The sequence below is a fragment of the Heteronotia binoei genome, chromosome 21 (assembly GCF_032191835.1).
Source record: "Heteronotia binoei isolate CCM8104 ecotype False Entrance Well chromosome 21, APGP_CSIRO_Hbin_v1, whole genome shotgun sequence".
Lineage (NCBI taxonomy): Eukaryota > Metazoa > Chordata > Lepidosauria > Squamata > Gekkonidae > Heteronotia > Heteronotia binoei.
Window position 1 is genome coordinate 126,790,007 of NC_083243.1, and position 23,296 is coordinate 126,813,302.

The window sequence follows — 23,296 nt, forward strand, 5'->3', positions numbered from 1 at the left end:
TTCAAACCCCAGGGTTGATCATGCCAGACCCCAAATTCCCCAAAAGGGGGATGCTTCACAGTCCTCCCCTGGTCGCATAGTGCCCTAAACCCCAAAAACCTGCCACTAAAGTGACCGCCTATTTAACAGCACCTCCCAATAGCCAAATCCACAATCCATTGCAATGCTATGTAGGGTAGGTGAAAAACACAACCTGGGCAATGCCAATCAGCCAGGGTGCAAAAAAATTCCTACCCGGCTCCTCAAAGAAGCAACCAGCAAATGCCTACATAACACACAGGGTGGGTGGGAGGGGCCAAAGCAGCGCCCGACACAGACTGAGAGGAGCGCAGGTCTGGCTGATTGATCGCCCTCCAGCCTGCGTGCCTAAACGGGCGCCCTCTGTCTCTCCCCATCCGGGGAGGCAAACGCGTGCCTCTGCAGCCCAGCCGCTGCGCTGAGGGCTGCAGGCACCTGATTCTTTATACAGAGCCAGTATTGGTTTCATGATTATGAAGGCCCTCAGGCAGGATACGCTCAGTAGACTTCCTCAACGTGGGAGAGGTGGGCTTGTATACCGAGATTTCTCTTATGTGGCTTCTTTTCTTCCTGAGTGTTTTACACAAGGTTAGAATGATGGTGCTATGGTATTTGTGAGGCCTTTTTCTTTTATGGATCTTTGGAAAATACCTTTCCTTACCACCCTCCGGAACTGGCTGGAACCAAAGTTTTTCAGGCAAATAGAAATCACTGTATCTGTGTGACAGCATGATACCATTGTGGCTGACCCAGAGCTACCTAAAGGAAGCTCTGGTTCGCCGGGAAGGGGGGGGGAGGGGGAACAGAAAAAATACTTGGGATATTAACTACATTATGGGCATATACTATAGTTGTTTTTATTGAATACCTCACAATAACTATATATTAACACTCTTTGACATACAGATAGTGCAATCTTTAGCACAGTTATGCCTTTCCAAGCCCATGGAGACCTATAGGCTTAAAAAGGTGTACTGCTTAGGGCAGCACTGAGAATCATTAACGTCTTAGCTTTAAAATGGAGAAGAATATAGCACTGGTCCAGCTTTCCAATTTTTTTTCAAAGGTCAAGATAAAAGATTAATGAATGTTATATTTGTCTATAGCAGCCATTGCTGTGCCTTATGCTGCTAGATGTAATGTGATCTCAGATGCGTTTAGGAATAGTTGTGCACATCTGAAATCACTGGATGCTGCATCTGAATATGGGAAATGTTATGTATTGAATCCAAGTCTTCGGGTATAACACAGCGAACGCTACAGAGGCGACCTGGGGAAACCCACTGGTCCCCGGATGTAACTCGCTAATACGCTCCGCCTATCAAGATCTGTGGCGGGAAGTTTAACTGGCCAGGATTGGACCTGGCCAGATGGAGGGTTGTTCCAGGGTATGTATATACTTGGGACCCGGACCACGTTTCACTCTCTTGTGATGTACTAGCTAATAAAGTATGTTGCCTTCAACATGTCTCATCACTGAGTACATTACACTGGCGACGAGGATGGGATCTAGCTAGGAGGACTCCCCAAGCGGGAAGTCGCTGACCTGGCTGGAGACGAGAAAGGCACAGAGCCGCAAGAGACAGAAGCGCCTGACACCACCATGGGGAACCCGAGTGTAATGACGGGCCATCTTGCTGAGTTTGACCCCGCCAACCCCGAGAGGTGGGAGACCTACATGGAGAGGGTCGAATGCTACCTACATGCAAACATGATTACCGATGACAGCCACATGAGAGACATACTCCTGAGCATCTGCGGGGAGGCCACCTTCGAGATCGCCAGAGGTCTCTTCGCCCCCACGAAGCTCACCGAGAAAACGTATGGGGAGATCGTCAGACTCCTCACCGGGCACTTCTTGCCCCAGCCTTCCATCATCGCCTGCCGATTCCTCTTCCACAAGAGAGATCAAGGGCCCAGAGAAACGGCTGCTGCCTACCTGGCCGCTCTCCGCCAGATCGCAGGGAACCGCGGCTTCAACAAGCGGGAGGAAGCCTTGAGAGACCGATTCGTCTGCGGCCTCCGAGACAAAAGGCTGCAGCAAAAGCTCTTTGCAAAGGAGGAGCTCACCCTTCAACAAGCTTTCAACGAAGCAATCACGTTTGAAAGAACCACCAAAGCATACAACAACTCGCGAGGAGAAGTCCACCAGGAAGAGATGGCACCCGGCAACCCAGAGGACGAAGAGGCCTTCCAGCTCCGCCGCCAACAAGGAATGGGCCCGAGAGCCCCCACACAGCAACGAGCCTGAGAGAGACCGACCAACAGCAAGTGTGCCAGCTGTGGCGGCGCCCACGAGAGACGGGACTGCCCCTATCGCAACATGGACTGCAGGAACTGCGGGAAGGTGGGCCACATAGCATGGGCTTGCTGGGCCAAGGCAACTCGCAGACACCAGGCTGCTCACCATGACTCAACCGATGCTCACACGACAGCATCAACCAGCCTGCAGGTAATGAACTTGCCCCTCACCGCTCCTGACAAGATTAGATTGTCGGTCCTAATCGAGGGCGCTCCATGCAAAATGAAGGCGGACTCGGGCTCCTCCATCTCTATAATTTCAGAGGAGACCCTAAGAAAACTGTGCCCCCGTCGCCGGCTCCAATTGAGACCGGCTGATTTTATACTGCAGGACTTTCAGAAAAACCCCGTGCACATTTAGACTGGGCCACGGTACAGGTAGAGAGGAAGAACTTCAGGGGGCCACTGGACATTCTAGTGGTTAAGCACCAGCTCACCACATTACTGGGGCTGGGCTGGTTTAGACAGCTAGGTATTCAATTAGTGGGGGTGCAGCAGATGCAAATGAATAACTTTGAGAACGTGTGCCGGGAATTCCCCGAAGTTTTTGATGGGTCCCTGGGGAGTTACAAGGGGCCGCCCATCACCTTACCTCTCGATCCCCTCGTTAGACCGATAAGACTGAAGGCCAGGTGAGTTCCGTTCGCTCTAAAACCTAAAATAGAAGCGAAGCTGGACTGACTCACAGCCCAGGGAGTGCTGGAACCGGTATCCTATGCTGCCTGGGAAACACCCATAGTCACCCCAGTGAAGCCGAACGGGGAAGTGCGAATATGCGCTGACTACAAGTGCACTATCAATAAAGCGTTACAGGACAACCCATACCCCGCCCCAGTGGTCAGCCACATCCTGGCGGCCCTAGCGGGTTCCAAGGTTTTTGGAAAACTAGACCTGGCCCAGGCATACCAGCAACTCCCGATAGACGCCAAGACAGCAGAGGCTCAAACTATTGTGACCCACAGGGGAGCTTTTGGGTACGGCAGTTGCAATTTGGGGTTAGTGTAGCTCCGGGGATCTTTCAGAGCATAATGGACTCTCTTCTCAAAGGGATCCCCGGAGTGCAACCATTCTTTAACGACGTTCTGATCGCGGCCCCGAACACAGAGGAGTTCAGCAGCCGCCTGAGAGAGGTGCTCCGCCGCTTCCAGACGGCGGGCCTGAAAGTAAAAAAGGAAAAGTGTTCACTAGGGGTGCCGAGGGTGGAGTTCTTGGGGTTTGCGGTAGATGCCGAGGGAATCCACCAGACAGAGGACAAGACCAGGGTGATAGTCCACGCCCTGCCCCCCACATGCAAGGCGGAGCTACAAAGTTTCTTGGGATTATTAAATTTTTACCATTCGTTCTTGCCCCACAAAGCGGCCATCGCGGAACCCCTTCACAGGCTGCTCGATAAACACGCCCCGTGGGTCTGGGGGAAGCAGCAGGCCGCCGCTTTTCATGCAGTCAAAGACCTCCTTGTTTCCAATGCAGTGCTCCACCATTTTGATGAAGCCCTACCATTGATTTTGGCGTGCGATGCTTCCCTGTACGGGGTGGGCGCAGTCCTGGGGCTTCAACTTCCAGATGGGAAGGAGGTTCCTGTGGCATATTATTCAAGGACCCTGACCCCCGCAGAGCGCAACTACACTCAGATCGACAAGGAGGCCTTAGCGATCGTGGCGGGTGTGCATAAATTCAACGACTTCCTGTATGGTAGGCGCTTCACAATCGCCACGGATCACAAGCTGCTCCTGGGCCTCCTCCTCGCCCCAGACCGCCAGACCCCACAAATTGTATCACAGCAAGTCCTGAGGTGGAACCAGTTCCTAAACTCATATACATATGCCCTGGTTCACCGCCCAGGCAAGGCCATGGGACACGCTGACGCCCTCAGCCGCCTGCCGTTACCCTCGACGGACCCAGATCCCACCCCTGCCCACCATATGATGCTTATGGAGACTCTGCCCAAGCAGCCCCTCCATGCCGCTGAGGTGGCTTGGGCCACGGGGAGGGACTGTATACTCGCACGTGTTTTGGACTGGGTGGGAAGGGGATGGCCCGAGGGCAAACTGGACCCAGAATTCAGGGCATTCGCATCGCGCAGAGACGAGCTGTCCACACACAAGGGGTGCATACTCTGGGGTGGCAGGGTGGTGGTCCCCCCCCCCATTGCGGAAACAAGTGTTAGAGGCTTTACACGAAACACACCCGGGGATAGTGCGGATGAAGGCCCTGGCATGCATGTTACGTATAGTGGCCGGGTATGGATGATGAGATAGAGGGGTGGGTGAGAAGGTGCCAACCCTGCCAAGAGTCCTGGCCCGATCCGCCTAGCACCCCCATCCACCACTGGGAGTCCAACAGGAGGTCGTGGTCCCGGGTTCACTTAGATTTTGCGGGGCCATACCAGGGCCAGATATTCTTCATCTTGGTCGATGCATACACCAAGTGGTTAGAGGTGATCCCCGTAGCTTCCACCTCCACAGCAGCAGTGGTCTGAGCCTTGCGAAGGGGCTTTTGCACACCCGGATTCCCTGATACCCTGGTCACGGACAATGGGACCGCTTTCACCTCCTGGGAATTCTGGGATTTCTTGAATAGATATCTCATTCAACACATTAGGTCTGCCCCCTTCAATCTGGCCACCAACGGCCAAGCTGAGCGCATGGTGCGCACCACCTGGGGCATATTGTACAGAGCGACTGGGACCACCACCTGGCAGCCTTCCTATTTGACAACTGAATCACCCCCAACCCCGTCACCGGGTCAAGCCCTGCCGAATTACTAATGGGGAGGAAATTGATCACGAGGTTAGATAGGCTACATCCCGACCGGGCCACTGACCTCCACAGTTCCCCTGAAACCAGGGAAGCCGCCAGGGGGTTCTTCCCAGAGGACCCAGTGTATGCCAAGAACTTCGCAAGCGGCCCGGAGTGGTTAGCCGCCCGGGTGCTGCGCGTGACCGGGTCCCGCTCATATGAGGTCTCGACGGAAGGGGGACAGATCCTGAGGCGGCACATCGATCAGCTGCACCGCCGCACATTACCAGAGGAACCGACAGCCATTGGGGGTGGCGGAAGCGGGGGAGCACTGACAGCAACACCCCCGGATACTACACCACTCCTGCTGGCTGCACCGACTGCACGACCGGAAGAGCACCACAGCGGCGGGAGCAACCCCCCCGGAGAAGGGTTCCCAGAAGAGCAACAAGTGGCGGATAGCCCTCGTCCAGCGTCACCCCAACACGGGGAAACCGCCGCCCCGCCAGCCATGGTGGCCGCGCCAACTCCACAAATAACACAAAGAAGGTCGACCAGGGAACGCAGAGCACCAGCCTACTTGAAAGACTTTGTGTCCTGAACTGGGGGGGAGGAGTGTTATGTATTGCATCCAAGTCTTCGGGTATAACACAGCGAACGCTACAGAGGCGGCCTGGGGAAACCCACTGGTCCCCAGATGTAGCTCGCTAATACGCTCCGCCTATCAAGATCTGTGGCGGGAAGTTTAACTAGCCAGGATTGGACCTGGCCAGATGGAGGGTTGTTCCAGGGCATGTATATATTTGGGACCCAGACCACGCTTCGCCCTCTTGTGATGTACCAGCTAATAAAGTATGTTGCCTTCAACACGTCTCGTCACTGAGTACATTACAGGAAATCTGCTCAAGAGACACATAAGCCTTTTCCTAATCAATGTTGTTGCATTATGGCATTGTTCAAACAATAAAACAGCTTTCTGTTTACATGTGGTATGCATTTATCTACCTGATCAGGTGCTGAAATAAAACCAGCAGTCCAAGGATCACAGCTCCTAAAATGGGAAAACATCACCAAACCAGAAGAGACTGCACATACCAGGATGGCCCACAATCCTACTAAATTAAAATACAGAGCACTAAAAAGAGAAAGAGAAAGATGCTATTTAGGAATAATGCAGCAACACATGCTCATATTTCAGTTGCTATTTTCAGGTTGCATCAAAAATGCTGCTAAAGTCCACTGTCAAAAAGTGGCTTCCATGGGTATCAATATTGATGTTTTCCAGAGGGAACACATACAGTATAATCAGCAGATGCACCTTCTTCTTTTTTTCCATTTTAAACAATTTTATTAATATTATATATAACATATAACAAACAAACAAAAACGAGAACTTACAACTATAACATTATCCATAACTGTAGCTATCTTGCTTTGATTACAGTATTGGGGTAGGAATCTTAATAAAATACAAAGTTTAGATATTTTTCCGGTAGTTTACATAAATCATTCTGCTGTTTTTGTACAAATTCAAAGAAATAAAACCATTTTCTATAAACATATTGTTTTCGATTCCTCTTTCTAATATTTCTGATTGCTGTATAGTGCTTGCTATTTTGTCCATAGCTATTATGTCCCAGATTTTCAAGAACCATTGTCTTTTAGATGGCGAAACCATTGATTTCCATTGATGGGCTATTAATATTTTTGCTGCTAATATAAGCAGAGACGCCAATTCTATTTTTTGTTTCGGCAATTCTTCATTTTTCCATAAATTTAGTAGAATCGATTCCGGGGGAAAAGGTAACTTATGATTTATTATTAGTTCGATGAGTGGCAAAAATTTTCTCCAGAAATTCGAAACTTTAGGACATTCCCACCAACAATGAATAAATGATGCAATATGACCACATCCTTTCCAACAATTGGCGTCTTTCGATCTCTTAGCATGGAAAACTTGTACCTTCTTAAACACTGGTGTCTGTGTGTCAGGGAACTACAACACAACCAGGGCTTTCTGCCAAGTCTACACAGTCCTTTAGGCTGCCTGTTGTTCACACTATGGTTTGGATTCTAAGCAACAGGAGCAGAGCTCTGCTCAAGGAAAGCAAATTCCCCTCTTCTCTACTGCTACTTTCTTTGCCACCCCAAAATTCTGCTTTTGCAAGTCAGTGGACTCAAAAAAAGGGGCAAATGAGAAGTCTGCAGCAGAGAGGGCAGAAACTGTCCTTCTTTCCTTGACAGACAGCAGAGGTGCTGCTGCTGCTGCTGCTGCATTGACGGAGTGGCACCATGGGATCCGAGCCTATCTACTGTTGCAGAACACACCTGTGGGAAACCTATGACCTTATTGCAAAAATATTTGCTGCATAAGGTGTAAACCTGTGCAAAGAAAAAATCATTACGAATGCCTCAGTTTATTAATGTCATTTTTTTACATGTTAAGTTTGCAGTCATAAAATTATTTTATTCAGAGTAATGGGGTTGCATACAAAGTGCTCTTGTGCAAAAGGGAGGAACTTCTGCTCATGCAAGAGAAAATCTACTGTTTCTGCTGATTTCCCAGTGAAGAAGCATCCCCCTATACTGCACACTTCATAGTTCCCAAGAATCCCCTGACTGCCAGGAGAAGGCTTTGGATAATACATATAGCTGGAAGACACTGGTAGGCAGGAAACACATTATGTAAGTAGACTTCCACTCACTACTATTTAGATCCAACCCATAGTATAAGTCTTCATGTAATGTTGGAAGAAATTATGTGAGGATCGCAGCTTAAGGTCTATTTTGACTTAGTTTGAAAAAGACATGTTCTACTAAGATATATCTGATTATTTGATTTCACAATCCTCACTTTTTACCTATTGCCTGATATGTGGGTTTTGTGTTATCTATATGGATTTTCAGTCTCTGAAATTACCCATACCATACAAAAAAGGACAGATGGCACTGATTTTACTTGTATCTGTTTACATAGATTCCAATATAAAATAAAATGCATTAATTACTTACAGTTTGGCTTGCTTTTCTGATTTGCAGGAAATACATCTTTGTATTGTGGACTGATTAACTCCATAAATACCTAACCAGGTAAATGTCCCTCCTATTGCAATTGTCCAAAATGTGTGTCTTCTCAGGGGATCGATATCAAAGCTGCAGAACCAAGAAACATCAGAGTTAATTAATTCATTTTCTGTTTCTTTAAACCTTTACTTTCTTGGGCAGCAATTTTGTACATTAAATTTACTTAAAACCTATCAATTTTGGTAATACGTTAGAAGTCTAATTGTCTATATAGAATTACAACCTCAAGATACAAGCAGCTATACCAACGGATCAAAATATTCCCTGCTTTTTAGTCAGGTCAGACATGAATTTATCATTTCATTTCTCATATAATTTAAATATAGTACTTTGTAGACATATAACTCAAATTACTACGAAGAGAGTACTGAACTGTTTTTCAACTAGCCCTATCCACATGTTACAGTTAACATGTTACAGTTAATGCATATACCTGTTTGTAAGAAAGGGTCAACACATGTTCACTTTACAAATAAAACAAGTGACCAGTATCTGGATTAATGCAGGGTTTCAGTAACACATCCCACTGTACATGTGTTGACTGTGACATAAGAATTAATCAACAAATGTATAAAGAATAATGAAGTATATACTCTACACAGCTTGTATGTGCCTTCCCTGTAGGTTACTGTGAAATGGGCACACATGTGATTCCATATTACCTAATGCTTGGGTTTAGCGCAAAACTTGAATGTTTGTACCTATGTCTTTATAAAGCAATATTAGGAACAGCTCATAAATAATCTAAACTTGTATTTTAGTTCAGCTCTATTACTTTATAGCTCCAGTCCTAAAGATATTTCCTTCAGATGAAAGTCTGAAGGAAACTCAGTGAGAATGCAGAAGGTTAGGCAGCATGTATTGTGACTGAAATAATAGCCAAAATCATAAAAGTGAAACTCCCTCTGGATAACACCCAAAGTCCATCCAGTTCAACATACAGTTTCTAAGATAAGTTGGCTACAGGCTTCCAAAAGAGTAAATAAAAGCACCAGCCCTAGAATACAATTCATGCTTGTTGGATTTACTACCCTGGAGGCTTCTTAGTATTTACAGCACCAAAATTCAGAACTGGGGAGTGGGGACTCAGAAATGAACTCTGCCAGTTTGGAGACACATTTTCAGCCATGGTAAGCTAAGTCCAAACCCTGCTGGGGCACCTGGCATCAACAGATACATTCAGAAGGGTTTAGCCAAAGTAGCATATGGTATTTGAACAATGGGAACAAAGTGATCAGCTGTGTCATATTAAATTCCTGATTAAAAAGAGAAGCATCTAATTCAGGGGTGTCAAACATGTGGTCCGGGGGCCAAATCAAGCTCATCGAGAGCTCCTTTCAGGTCCCTGAGCAACTGGCTGTCATCTGCTTCCTTCTCCCTCTCACTTGCTTCCTTCTGCATCATAGCTTGCTTTGCCAGGTTTGTTCAATCATACAGAAGCTACTGAGCCAAGCCTCTATTTTCTCCATTAGCTAAGGCTCCTCTCTTGGGGGGTGAGGGAGCGCTTGCTTTGCCAGGCTCGCTCAATTGAACGGCAGAGCTACTGTGCCAAGCTTCTCTTCCTTCTATTGGTTGAGGCTCCTCCCCCTCCTGGTCCCCTCTGGAAGGAAGGAAAGAGCCAGAGCTTCCTTTGCCCAGTTCTCTGGATAAAGAAAGCACCTTAAGTCCAACAAGTGCTAATTTTTAAACCATGTTTTATTTTAAGGGTTTTTTTAAAAAAAAAAATCTTCCATTGTATTTGTCTGTGTTTATTATATCTCTGCTACCTCACATTATATTTTGTGACACACATGGCCTGGTCCGACAAGGTCTCATTTATGTCAGGTCTGGCCCTTATAATAAATGAATTTGACACCACTGGTCTAAGTTAAAAAAAAAAAATAACAAGGTCCTAGATCCAAGCATCACAAGCCATTCTGCTTACTCAAATACAGTGAGGCGTGATCCGTTCTTAGCAGTCTCCCAGATCTTTTTAGGCCCCCCATTCTGAAGAGTTCCTTGAATCAAAACCGTTAAGAAACCAGTCAGCATGACAACCAGTTGAAAGGCATCAGTCCAGACCACAGCTTTTAATCCTCCCTAAAAGAGACAGAACACACATACTGGCCTTCATTTTAAGTCCTGTTAGAATTTAAATCATAGAAAATTATATGAAACACATGTTTATACCCAAAGGCATACAATTAGTGCTGGAATGAATTTTCATGAGATTTGATTTTCCATTTGGAGGATATGAAAAAAAATCTGCAAAAATATCCTTCTTTTCACATTTGTAGGTTTTTCCCAATCTGTTCAAAAAACCTATTTTCACAATCTGATATTGCTTTGAGAATGGAACTCTATACCTGATAGTAAAACAACTGACATTGCCTGCCTTGTCATCATGGCCTGGCAGTCTTACTGCCAGCTAATGCTGTGCAGCAAGATCTTAGTCCCATTCCAGCATCAGTTTCCATAGTTACATTATGATAAATTGCTATAAAACATGGGGGGGGGGGGGGGCGGGGGGAGTGCAAATTCAAATGCATCTCCAAATCCACATTCTATAGAAAATCTCTGAATCCAAGGTCAGGATCCATATGCAGATGGACATAGTTCATCTGCACTGCATTACTTTCAATTGGGTGTATATTAGATGTACAGCTGACTGCCTATATCCTTCCACATTCTGCCCTGATTAGTTAACTCAGGTCTGGTTTACATTTTATTTATTTGTTTTATTTGATTTATATCCCGCCCTACCCCACCGAAGCGGGCTCAGGGCGGCTCACAGCACATATACTGGAGAATGCACGGATGAAATGTTGAAGTAGTAAAATAGAATGCACACACCACTTCAGACAGCATGTGGCAGATTCCAGCTATGACTATTCCACTACATAACAAACTTCAGACCAAAAAAAAAAACCTAGCATAGGAGGACATGGATGACATGGATGCTGGGATGCTAGCCTCCAGGTAATCCCCAGAATTACAGCTCATCTCCACACTACAGAGACCAGTTCCCCTGGAGAAAATGAATATTTTGGAAAGTGTACACTACTGAGGTTCTTGTCCACTCCTGGTTCCACCTCCAAATGTCCAGGAGTTTCCCAACCTGGATCTGGCAATCCTACCCAGCCTGGATCCTACCCATCCTGGATGGCCCAGGCTAGACTAATCTCATCAAATCTAGGAAGCTAAGCAGGGCTGGCCCTAAACAATTCTTTTCTAAACCAGTTGTTACTAAAATCTGGCACCAGTTTGAACTTTGTATAGTAAAGCTGGTTCCTACTTTCCTAGGCCCTGACCTGGATAGCTCAAGTTAGCCTGATGTTGGAAGCTAAACACAGTCAGCCCTGGTTAGTACTTGGATGTAGGGTTGAAGGATACCTCCTGGCCAGCAGCATGCAATAGGGTGGGGTTGCCAGATTCAGATTGGGAAACTCCCAGATATTTGGTTGTATAGCCTGAAGAGAACAGATATCTCAGTGAGGTAACAATACCATAGACTCCACCATCCATAGCATCCATTTTTCCAGGGGAACTATCTCTGTAGCCTTGAGATGACCTGTAATTTGGGGGGATCCCCAGGCCCCACCTGTAGGCTGGCATCCCTACTTGGTACAGAGAGGCTTGCAATCAGGGCCAGCCCTGCTACTAGGCAAACTAGGCGATTGCCCAGGACACCAGGCCTGGGGAGGCTGCCAAAGTAGACACCCCCCACGTGACTTACTTTAAAACAAACTTTTTTTTTTGAGATGTTGAAACTTCCATTTTTGCTCCTGCGGCTGATGCAGCGCCATCTTGAGTGGGACCAGGCAGCAGGAAGAAGGAAGCTGGAGTGGCCTTGGCATGTCCTGGCAGCCCCTCTCAAGATGGCACCGTGCTGCTTCAGCTGTGGTCTCCATCTGATTCCTACTCTGTCTGACTCCTGGCTACAATAGTTACTTTGAGGACCTCTCCAGCTTCCTTCCTCCGTCCTGACTGTGGCTGCGCTCCATCTGACTCTGTGCAGCCCCACCAGTTACTTTGTTTTTTGAATTAATGAGGGAGCCGGGAAGTGCCTGCCAAAGCTTGCTTCCTGTCCATGGCTTTAGTTAAAGGCAGGCAAAAAAAAAGCAGCCAGCTCTGACTCTGGGATGAGAACGAGCAGGCTAGAAATGAGGCAGCAGCAGAATGAGCAGGCTGGAAATGAGGTAGGAGAAAGGTCTGGCGGCTAGTCTGGGAGATCAGATTTCTGCTGGGAGGGGGAGGAGAGTGTCTCTCAGAGACTTAAGTTACAAACAAAACCATGTGACTGCTTGTGGGCTTCTTTAGCCTGTGGTAGGGAGGGAAGCCGAGCCAAGTCTTTAAGTCTTCATTTCTGTTTTTTGAGGTAGAGGTGCCTAATTTTCTGTATAGCCTCTAGTGCCTCTCCCCAAAATACCTCCCAAGTTTCAAAAGGATTGGACCAGGGGGTCCAATTCTGTGAGCCCCAAAAGAAGGTGCCCCTATCCTTCATTATTTTCTATGGAAGGAGGGCATTCTAAAAGGTGTGCTGTCCCTTTAAATGTGATGGCCAGAACTCCCTTTGGAGTTCAATTATGCTTGTCACACCCTTGCTCCTGGCTCCACCCCCAATGTCTCCTGGCTCCACCCCCAAAGTCTCCTGGCTCCACCCCCAAAGTCCCCAGATATTTCTTGAATTGGACTTGGCAACCCTATGTTTAACCCTTCATAATTCTCTTGGTTTTGCTGATCAAAACCGTTCTTCCGGCTTTGCTATTAACAGTGGAGGGGGGCAGGGTTTAAAATGCTTCTGTTCCCTTTAGACCGCCAGCAGAAGAGCCGGTTTTGATGACCAAAAATGCTGACAGGCTGAAGGGTTAACCTTGCTCTCTCTTCCCGCATGGCTCCAAGGCCAAGCGAGACTTCATGGCTTGCAGGTTACATTTCATTCGTTCTGGAGCTAGGATTGCCAATCCCCAATTGGGACCAGGGGATCCCCCAGTTTGGAGGCCCTCCCCCCACTTCATGTCATTAGAAAGCGGGGGGGGGGATGTCTGCTGGGCACTCCATTATTCCCTATGGAGGCTGATTCCCATAGAGCAGGGGTGGCCAGCGGTAGCTCTCCGGATATTTTTTTGCCAACAACTCCCACCAGCCCCAGCCATTGGCCATGCTGGCTGGGGCTGATGGGAGTTGTAGGCAAAAAAAAACATCCGGAGCGCTACCGTTGGCCACTCCTACCATAGGGTATAATGGAGAATTGATCCTTGGGTATCTGGGGCTCTGGGTGGGGGCTGTTTTTTGAGGCAATGGGAGCAAATTTTCAGCATAGCATCCGATATCTCTCCTCAAGAGACCTTCCAAGTTTCAAAAATATTGGACCAGGGGGTCCAATTCTATGAGCCCCCAAAGAAGGTGCCCCTATCCTTCATTATTTCCAATGGAGGGAAGGCCTTTAAAAGGCATGCAGTCCCTTCAAATGTGATGGCCAGAACTCCCTTTGGAGTTGAGTTACGCTTGTCACAACCTTGCTCCTGGCTCCACCCCCAATGTCTCCTGGCTCCACCCCCAAAGTTTCCTGACTCCACCCCCAAAGTCCCCAGATATTTCTTGAATTGGACCTGGCAACCCTAGTTACCAGTGTGGGGGGAGTGGGGGGGAGGAACCAGAATTTAGATTTGCCTAGGGCACCTGATAGGCTAGGGCTGGCCCTGCTGGAAATGGAAGACCATCTCTGTTCACCTCTTGCCTTGAAAACTCTACAGAGTCAGCTGTGACTTGATGGGAAAGGGAAGAGAGTGTACTGTAATATATTGCTTGCTGTTTGCAGGGAACTGTAAGAGTTACTATCCAAAACATATAATTTGTTATTACAATTCAATATAAATAAACTTTTAAACTATCAGATTGCATGGAATAAGGATTGTAATATTAACATTAGCAATTCCCAATGGGTAAAAATATGGAAAACTCCAGCATACCACTCTAAATCTTTCAAAATACAACTTCTAACTTATAAAGTTCTAACTCACTGGTACACAAGTCCTCTTGGCTATATCTTGTAAATGCTCAAATTTCCCCCAGATGTTGGAAGGGTTGTGGTGAGCTAGGAACACTAATACACTGCTGATGGAATTGTAAATTTGTGGACCAATTCTGGGATGATGTCATCACCTATATTAAGCTAATCACTGGATACCGAATTCCTCCCAAAAAACTGAATTTATTTTAATTAATTTATGGGATAATCCAGAGATCCCTAGAATTAGACGAGACCTAATTACAATCTTATTAATGGTGACAAAATGGTTAATTGAAACCAAATGGAAAAATCCAAACCTTCCATCTATTGATGACTGGTATCTCAAAATCTGGGAAATATTCCAGATGGATAAGGTAGCTGACTCCATATCCCACCTGGATATGCATACAGGGATCTCCAATTTAATGGAAAAATTGATTCCATTTTTAGAATACATAGCAGATAATATGGATTCTAAACACTGTTTTGTTAGCCAACAATATTATGGTGTTATGGCATTTTTATAGCTTAACATTACTAATGTAGCATTCCTGCCTACAAATTTGTAAGTTACTACTGACTCATCTATTGTTGTACACTGTATGATACCTATACCCCTCAAACTTGTTTGTTTTATTGTATTGTATTATTGTATGATGTATCTTAATGATATTGCTGCTACTGATACTTGTCTATACAAGGTTATGGTATATTTTCTAAAACTTCAATAAAAAGGGGAGGGAGAGAGAAAAGAAAATACAAAGCATAATCCTCATGATTAGGAAAGCTGCAGGGGACCACTGTGTTGTTTATGGAGATGGAACCTACAAACATACATTATGTACATACACAGATGCCATGTTCATGAGTCAGCAATCAGAGTTAAGGAGAAGAATAGGAATGTGTGGAAATCCATCAGAAGGAGGTTTAAAATCCAAAATAGGGTTGCTAGGTCTCCCCTGGCCACCAGCTGGGTATGGGAAGGAGAGGCTGGGAAACTCCTGGAGATTTGGGGACTGAGTGTGGGGAGGGCAAAGACCTCAGAGGGCATTAGTATAATGCAGTTTATTTGAATCATTAGTATAACCTTTAATTGTAATGAGAACATTTTTTGGTAAGAACTTGCTGATCTGCATTGCACACATTCACAATCTGGCTCTATGCCAAATACATACCAGGGTACAATAGAATGTACAAACAATGCCTGTTGCAAAAACGGAGCCCCAAAGATCAAACCCAGTCACTGCAAAGACAAATAAAATTAAATTATGCACAGTTCTTCTATAGCTAATGCAATCACTAAAACAGTGCTCTTCTTATTATATTTATAAAATACTGGAAAACTGATTTTATTTAGAAAATGAATATCTAGAATCCGTATTACTGAATAAGAGCTACATTTAGCTTTTTGACATATATCAAGAAAGAGTCAAGAAAATCTAGTCTGGGACGTATATTGCAGATTAAAAACGGGGGGGAGGGGTGGTCTATACCAAAACGTTTAAGGAAATTATTTAAGCAAACTTTCTGCTAATTGTCAGTTTTGCACATTATATTGCTCAACATGTGTCTTTCATATCAAGCTTCAGTTAACACGTATTTGATGTATTTCAAATCTGAAATTCCAAGGATTGTGTATGAAATTTATTTTATACACTAAGACACTCATTCATGTTTTATTTCTGGAACTGAAACCTGAAAATGCAGGTGATCACAAGAAGTCTTAACCCTTCCATTTAAGCAATGGCACTGTTAATAAAAACTCCCTTCCAAGATTAGGGGGCCCTACAGATCAGCACCCACTGGGGTGTGAGGAGCTGCCACCAGAAAGGTTTTGCTGACTGAATAGATCTTTCCACTTAGTTTATTTGATTTTTAGCCCACTCTTCCCTGCAAGCAGGCTCACGGAGGGTGACAGCAATAACAGTAAAACACTTAAAACAATAAATACAGAGTAACAATTAAAACAATATCAGATGGCAGCCAACATAGTAAGACAGTTAATGCAGCTCAACAGGGTTTTGTATCAGGTGCAACAGTAGATGTTAAGATACTGTTTTAAAAAATGAGCAGTCATAGGAGGAGGTCAGATTAGATGGTTACTGCTGCCTCAAACCTAGGCCTGCTGGAACAGTTCCATATTACAGACCCTGTGGAATTGGTTTAAGTTCTGCAGGACCTGGATCTCACTTGGGAGAGCATTCCACCACCTCTGATTGAAGTTATCAAATATCTTTGGGGCTGGGGATCACCAGTAGATTTTGATCTGTTGAATACATAGCTCTCTGGGGGACGCAGCAGGAGAGATAGTTCCTTAGATATGTTGGTTACAAACCAGATAGGGCTTTAAAGGTCAAAAACAATATTTTGAACTTGATCCAGTACTCCACCTGGAGCCAGTACAGCAAGCGGAGCACTGGTGTGATATGGGCTCTTAATGATGTTCCAGTGAGGACATGTGAGAAAGAAGGGTTTATATCTTTCCTACTGACCACATGGTATTTATCAGTTTCCATATTAAGAAGGGGAGGCAATTAACTAAAGCATCTGGAACTAACTTTATATAATGTAGTAAAAAAGAGTACAGTAACAGGTATCTGAAGAAGTGAGCAGTGACTCATGGAAGCTTATACCCTACCACAAATTTTGTTGGTCTTTAAGGCGTCACTGATCTCTTGCTCTTTTCTACTGCTACAGACAAATACCTATCTTGTATACAATGTGTTATGAGACTTATATAGATTTCCCAAACTGAAATTATAAATGTTGACATTTACCGGTAAATTAAGAACATCTGATCATTGATCAAAGCAGTTTAACTTCTTACAAAAATTGGATAGTCTACAACCCAACATTAAATATCTACACGTACTAGTGAATGTTAGAAATAAAACAGAAATACAGGAATTAGTTACAGATACTTGATAGATCTTTTACTGATATGTCAGAATTTTCTGATCTTTTTGGGACTGTGAGAATTTTAAGAGCCATTTAATAGAACTACAATTTAAATTAGCATTACAGTTTAAAGTCAGAATTTGCTAAGGTTTAGATAGTTATTGTAATGTATATGTAACTCAACTAATACTGTAAGAAAAAAATGAGCAAGGAAAATAAGAACTGTGAATCTACTACTTCTGTGTACAGAAGAATTGCTAACAGTCTGTTCCAGGAGGATGAATTTGCTATCCAAATTAACAGGGCTGCCACGGTGGAGGAAGAACTGGTATGGCTGGTGTCTGTTATCACCTACTAACTGTAATGAGTTGAAGAAATATTTTATGTCCTTTGGAACAGAGTGACACTAAGAGGAGGGAGTGCATGCCCCATTCCTGCTTATTCCTCTGATGCTGGGAGTCAATAGTGACACATGGGTAAAGGTATGGCCTTCCCACTTGTGTTGCTTCTGTCCATGCTGAACTCTAGTCACTTGGCACAGCAAAATGATTCGAGTGAGCTGTTCCTTCCAGTTTCAATTAGAGGGTTCTGGGAGACAGAATCCCAAGATGACAACAACAACAGCAGCAACAGCAGCAATGACAACAACACTAATAATACTAATAATAATACTAATACCAATACTGATAATACTAATGATACTATTACTACTACTACTACTAATAATAATAATAATAATAATAATAATAATAATAATAATAATAGGTCTTAGCTATTTACTTTAAATTCTGGTCACAAAGTTCCTGGTGATTCCTAGAGCTACTCAAAAATGACAATTGCCAGAAATGCTATGGTAAGATTATCACTTCTGGGTAGTTCTAGGAATTGTCAGTTACTCTATGGTCCAAATTTCCTGTAAGTAGATGAGGTCTTTTTTTTTTTAATTTACTCTCCAGTACCATTACGTTCCCTGCCTTTGGCCCCAGTTGAACATAGCTGGGCAAAGGCTATAATTGGCTGAAGGTTTCCTGCCATAAGTAAGCAAATGAGAACCCTACTGCCAGTGACAACCTTCACAATACTGGTTGTCCTACATGCCTCAGGGAGTCTTTTTGTAGAGTTGCACTGGGCTGCTGCCAGAAGGGGAGGTTGAAAATCTCCATGCAAGGGTGGATCCAGCCCTGATCTTCAGTGAAAGGGAAACAAGAAATGGCAGGTGTTATGTATTGCATCCAAGTCTTTGGGTATAACACAGCGAATGCTACAGAGGCGACCAGGGGAATGTTGATGCGCCTGTGCTTAGTGAGGGTGGTCTTTAGTGACGCAAAGAATGAAGGCTTGCACACAGTAGTGTTAAAGCCACTATATACAATTTATTTACACCTCCACTCTCCAATCCGACAGAATGCTCCACTGCACCTCCACCATACATATCCCACACACAGTAAAGTGTCTCTGTACATTTATACATCAGGTCCACCCAGGTAACCAATCAGCTTCCTGCTGAGTCATGCTGACATTGCTCAGGCTGATGCAATCTGGCAACCAGCCACCTTCTGTCACTTAGATGATCTACCTGGCAGTTCAGTTTCACTTTCCCAGCATGTGCTAGAAACTGTTTACCTTTACATAAACTGACACCCCTCCTCAGTTTCTAAGCACTTAGCTGCAACATATCTCGTAGTTTTACAAACTTTTCAACAGTTACATTTTTGGTAAATACATCAGCAATATTTTCTACAGAGGTACAGTGTTTTAGTATCACCAGGTCTTTATTTATGGCTTCTCTAACATTTTGGTAGCATATATTGATATGTTTGCTGCAACATTTAATTCCCTTCGCTATCGCCAGTTGTTGAGCCGCAGTACTGCCACAGTAGATTATTACAGGTTGTGAATCAGACACCTTTAGATCTTTCATTAAATGGATCAGCCATTCTATTTGAATAACTGTATCACTAATGGCTGAATATTCAGCCTCGCAGCTGCTCATAGAGATATGAGTCTGTTTAAGTGCCTTCCAGCTTATTAAAGCACCATGCATAAATATCGCATTCCCTGACGTAGACCTTCCGTCAGGCCTCTCTCCCCAGCTGGAATCGCTGTAGGCTACCAATGTTTGTTCCTTATCTGTATTCATTGTGAGCTTATAATCCATTGTCCCCTTTAGATATCGAAGTACTCTCTTCGCTGCCACCCAATCCTTATGCTGTGGAGATGCACATTGCTGACTCAGAATATGAACAGCCATACAAATGTCTGAACTAGTCCAGCAAGCCAAGTATAACAAGGACCCAATTAAAGATTGATAGAGTTGTTTACTGTCCAATAAAACATCATCTGTCTCTTTAGTATAACTGATAGACATAGGACTCTCGACTATCTTTGCTTCTGTCATGCTATGGGCTTCCAGCAGCTTTATTATTTTGTCTTTCTGACTTAGCTGAAAATGTCCTTTTTCATCTTTAGTTATTTCCATTCCCAAATAGTGTTGTATCTTTCCTAGATATTTAATTTTAAATAACATTTGAGCTTCTGTTATAAACCAGTCTAGCTGCTTGTCATTTTTACAAAGAAGACATAGGTCATCTACATGAAACAAAATATAACATTCCTGCCCATATTTGTTATGGCTGTACAAGCATGGATCTGCCATACTTTGTTTAAATCCTATGTTCTCTAGTGCTTTGCTCAGACATTTGTTCCACTTGTTGGCAGCCTGACGTAAACCATACAGTGCCTTGTTAATTCTGAGCACAGGCATGTTGTCTTTATTAGGAAAACCAGGGATTGATTATAAATAAAGCTCCTCTTTGATTGTGGCATTGAGATAGGCGGTGGTTACATCAAAATGATGTACTGTCATCTCATCAAGGTCAGCTTTGCATAATGCTGCTTTCAATGTTTCTGGTCTAACCATAGGAGCGAAACATTCATCGAAATCTCTGCCTTCCACTTGAGTAAAGCCCCTCGCCACCAGCCTAGCCTTTTTCTGTAGTTGCCCATCAGTTAAATACTTAGTTTTGTATAACCATTTACACCCAATTGCATGCTTCCCTGCTGGCAACTCTGCCGGTGTAAACACCCTGTTTTCAGTCAATGAATTAAATTCTTTTTCCATGGCTTGTAGCCAGCCTGCACGCTCCTGACTGTTTAAAGCTAATACATCTTCATAGCTTTTAGGGTCTATGGTATGCACATGATTTATGTCAGTGCTATAGGTGGTACTCCCTTATTTCCTCTAGCAGATACTCTGACCTCCGGCGTTTCACATTTTACAGCCGCAGAGCTTTCCTGCTTTACACTGCCTGAACTGCCAGCACTTTCCTCTCTCTGTCTCAGTGAGGGAGCTTCTCTGTTTACATCTGTTCTCCGCACCTCCTCACTCTCTAGAGATAGCTGTACTTCAACTCCTTCAGGCATTTCATTTGCATGGATTTCTGACCAGTTCTCATCTTCACAGAACGATGCTGCCCAACTCAGCTTTATTATATTATTTCCATCCACAAACCTATATGATTTCATGCCATTTTGATAGCCCACAAATAACAGCTTTCTAGCTCTGGCTCCCCCTTTCCTCCTTTTGTCTAGAGGAATATTCACCCATGCCTTAGACCCAAAGATCCTAAGGTAGTCTAGGTTTGGCTTTTTGCCATACAGCACTCTATATGGTATATCATCCAGAGCCTGAGTCCAAAATCTATTAGAAATAAAACAAGCTGTTTTTAATGCTTCTCCCCAATATGCCAACTTCAGTGCACTGTCTGCCAGTAAAGCGTGGCACATGGTCTGGAGGACACCCCCTTTGCGTTCAGCCATGCCATTTTCCGCTGGAGAGGAGACGTTGGCAACCCTGTGATTAATGCCTTCCTCCTTCAAATAGTTTGCTAAGGACGTACTCATAAACTCACCTCCCATATCACTCTGGAGAGCTGCTATTTTGCAGTTTAATTGCCTTTGAACTCTCTTTGCCCAGTACTGAAAAGTTGGTAAAGACATCACTCTTTTGTTTAATTGCATACACTCACGCAAAACGGCTGTAGTCATCCACTATGACTAATGCATATCTATTTTTTGATACACTGGGTGCATACAGCCCCACAACGTCTGCGTGTACTAATTGGAGTGGTCTTACTGACATCCGGTCACTTTTCTTAGCTACTGGGAAAGCTTTGGATTTTGCCTCTTTACATATATTGCAATCCAGGAACACGTCACATTTTTCAACCTTAGCCCCTTGCAATATAGCCAGCGTTTTGTTAATGGTATTGTAGCTAGCGTGGCCAAGGCATCTGTGTAAATGGTGAATGCACCTACTGTGGGGTTGCTTATTGCACACTGCCTGTGCCTTCCTCACCACCTGGTCTAGTTCATACACATTTTCTTTTAACACACCCTTAGCCAACAGTTTACCTTTTCTCAGTATCTCACAGCCCTTAGCATCAAAAGATACCGTGAAGCCAGCTGCTGCTAGCACTGAGACGCTTAGCAGACTCGTCTCTAATGCTGGCACACAAAGCACATTATTAAAGGTGTAATTAAGTCCCAGAAAATGCACTGTGCCTTGGCAAAGCACATCAGCCAAGCTTACAGTTTTTTGACTGGCCGGTCTGCTGTCCTGCAACTGCTCCTCCTTGCAGCAAAACATCTGCGTTGCTCCAGAGTCTATAATCCACGGCACACTCTGTAGCCCTGAGCCAGTTCTCACTAGAGTTGCCTGCTGTGTCCTTGAAGACGGCTGTCGGCCTCTCTTCTGCTGCTGAGGGCAACTCCTACGCAGGTGTCCGATCTGGTTGCAGATATAGCACCGCTTCTTTTTTACTTGTAAAGCTCTCTCCTCCGGTTCTGCCTGCCAGCTGGAAATGACTCCCCCAGGCTTCTGCTTACACTCCACCAGCTTGTCCCTCTGGTCGCGGTCAGCCTGCTCTTTACATTCCAGCTGTCTCTGTTCTTCAGCCAGGAGTTTCCCAGTTACATACGGCAAAGTCAGCTTATCTGAGTCCTGGCCCTCAAATGCTATTACAAGCATGTCAAACCTCTCATGAAGAGAGCTGAGGATTTGATAGACTTTGTCCTCATCAGCCACAGCCTTTCCCCGCTGCTCTAACTCCTGGAAACACACAGACATACCGTTGAGGTGGTCCCTCACTGACTCCTCGGCCAGCATTTGTTTCCTGTACAGCCTCCAAGTTAGAGATATCAGCAAGCCTGCTGATTTCTGGACATACAAGGCCTTGAGGGCTTTCCAAGCCTCCTTTGCTTTCTGGTGCCCTCGAACATGCACCAGCTGGTTGTCTGAGACACTCAAGATGATTGTGGCTAGAGCCTTCTGGTCCTGAACGGCCTCTGCCGGCGTGGGATCATCGGGAGGAGCTGACACACAGTCCCAGAGCCCCTCTCGCTTCAGGAAATGCTCTAGCCTTAACGACCAGGTATTATAGTTGGTGGTAGTCAGTTTATCCACCAGCACGGTAGCTGCTGCTGTAGCCATCCTGCTCAGCCTCTGACGTTCAGCCACTGTGGTCTCACCTCCAAGACAGCTTCTGGAGCAACTCAGTGTCCTTCTTCACCACCTCTCTCAGAGCTTACAGGCGCAGCAGAAGCATGCTGGGCCCATAACCCTGTTGATGCGCCTGTGCTTAGTGAGGGTGGTCTTTAGTGATGCAAAGAATGAAGGCTTGCACACAGTAGTGTTAAAGCCACTATATACAATTTATTTACACCTCCACTCTCCAATCCGACAGAATGCTCCGCTGCACCTCCACCATACATATCCCACACACAGTAAAGTGTCTCTGTACATTTATACATCAGGTCCACCCAGGTAACCAATCAGCTTCCTGCTGAGTCATGCTGACATTGCTCAGGCTGATGCAATCTGGCAACCAGCCACCTTCTGTCACTTAGATGATCTACCTGGCAGTTCAGTTTCACTTTCCCAGCATGTGCTGGAGACTGCTTACCTTTACATAAACTGTCAGGGAAACCCACTGGTCCCCGGATGTAGCTCGCTAATACACTCTGCCTATCAAGATCTGTGGCGGGAAGTTTAACTGGCCAGGATTGGACCTGGCCAGATGGTGGGTTATTCCGGGGCATGTATATATTTGGGACCCGGACCACGTTTCACCCTCTTGTGATGTACCAGCTAATAAAGTATGTTGCCTTCAACACGTCTCGTCACTGAGTACATTACAGCAGGCATGTCCAACTTCGAACAGGTTGTGATCTATTTTTTCCGGACAAAAGTGATGGTGATCTACCA

General features: G+C 45.1%; 1 protein-coding gene across 1 annotated transcript in view; it reads right to left on the reverse strand.

Moving 5' to 3' along the window:
- Positions 1-23,296, reverse strand: part of SLC5A12 (solute carrier family 5 member 12) — a 58,279-nt gene that overhangs the window by 21,152 nt on the left and 13,831 nt on the right. Inside the window, exons 4-7 of the mRNA XM_060262834.1 lie at positions 15,309-15,376; positions 10,066-10,220; positions 8,070-8,210; positions 6,063-6,192 (exon numbers count right to left, since the gene is read on the reverse strand). Coding sequence (XP_060118817.1) covers positions 6,063-6,192; positions 8,070-8,210; positions 10,066-10,220; positions 15,309-15,376 — 494 coding nt within the window. The remainder of the gene's footprint in view (positions 1-6,062; positions 6,193-8,069; positions 8,211-10,065; positions 10,221-15,308; positions 15,377-23,296) is intronic.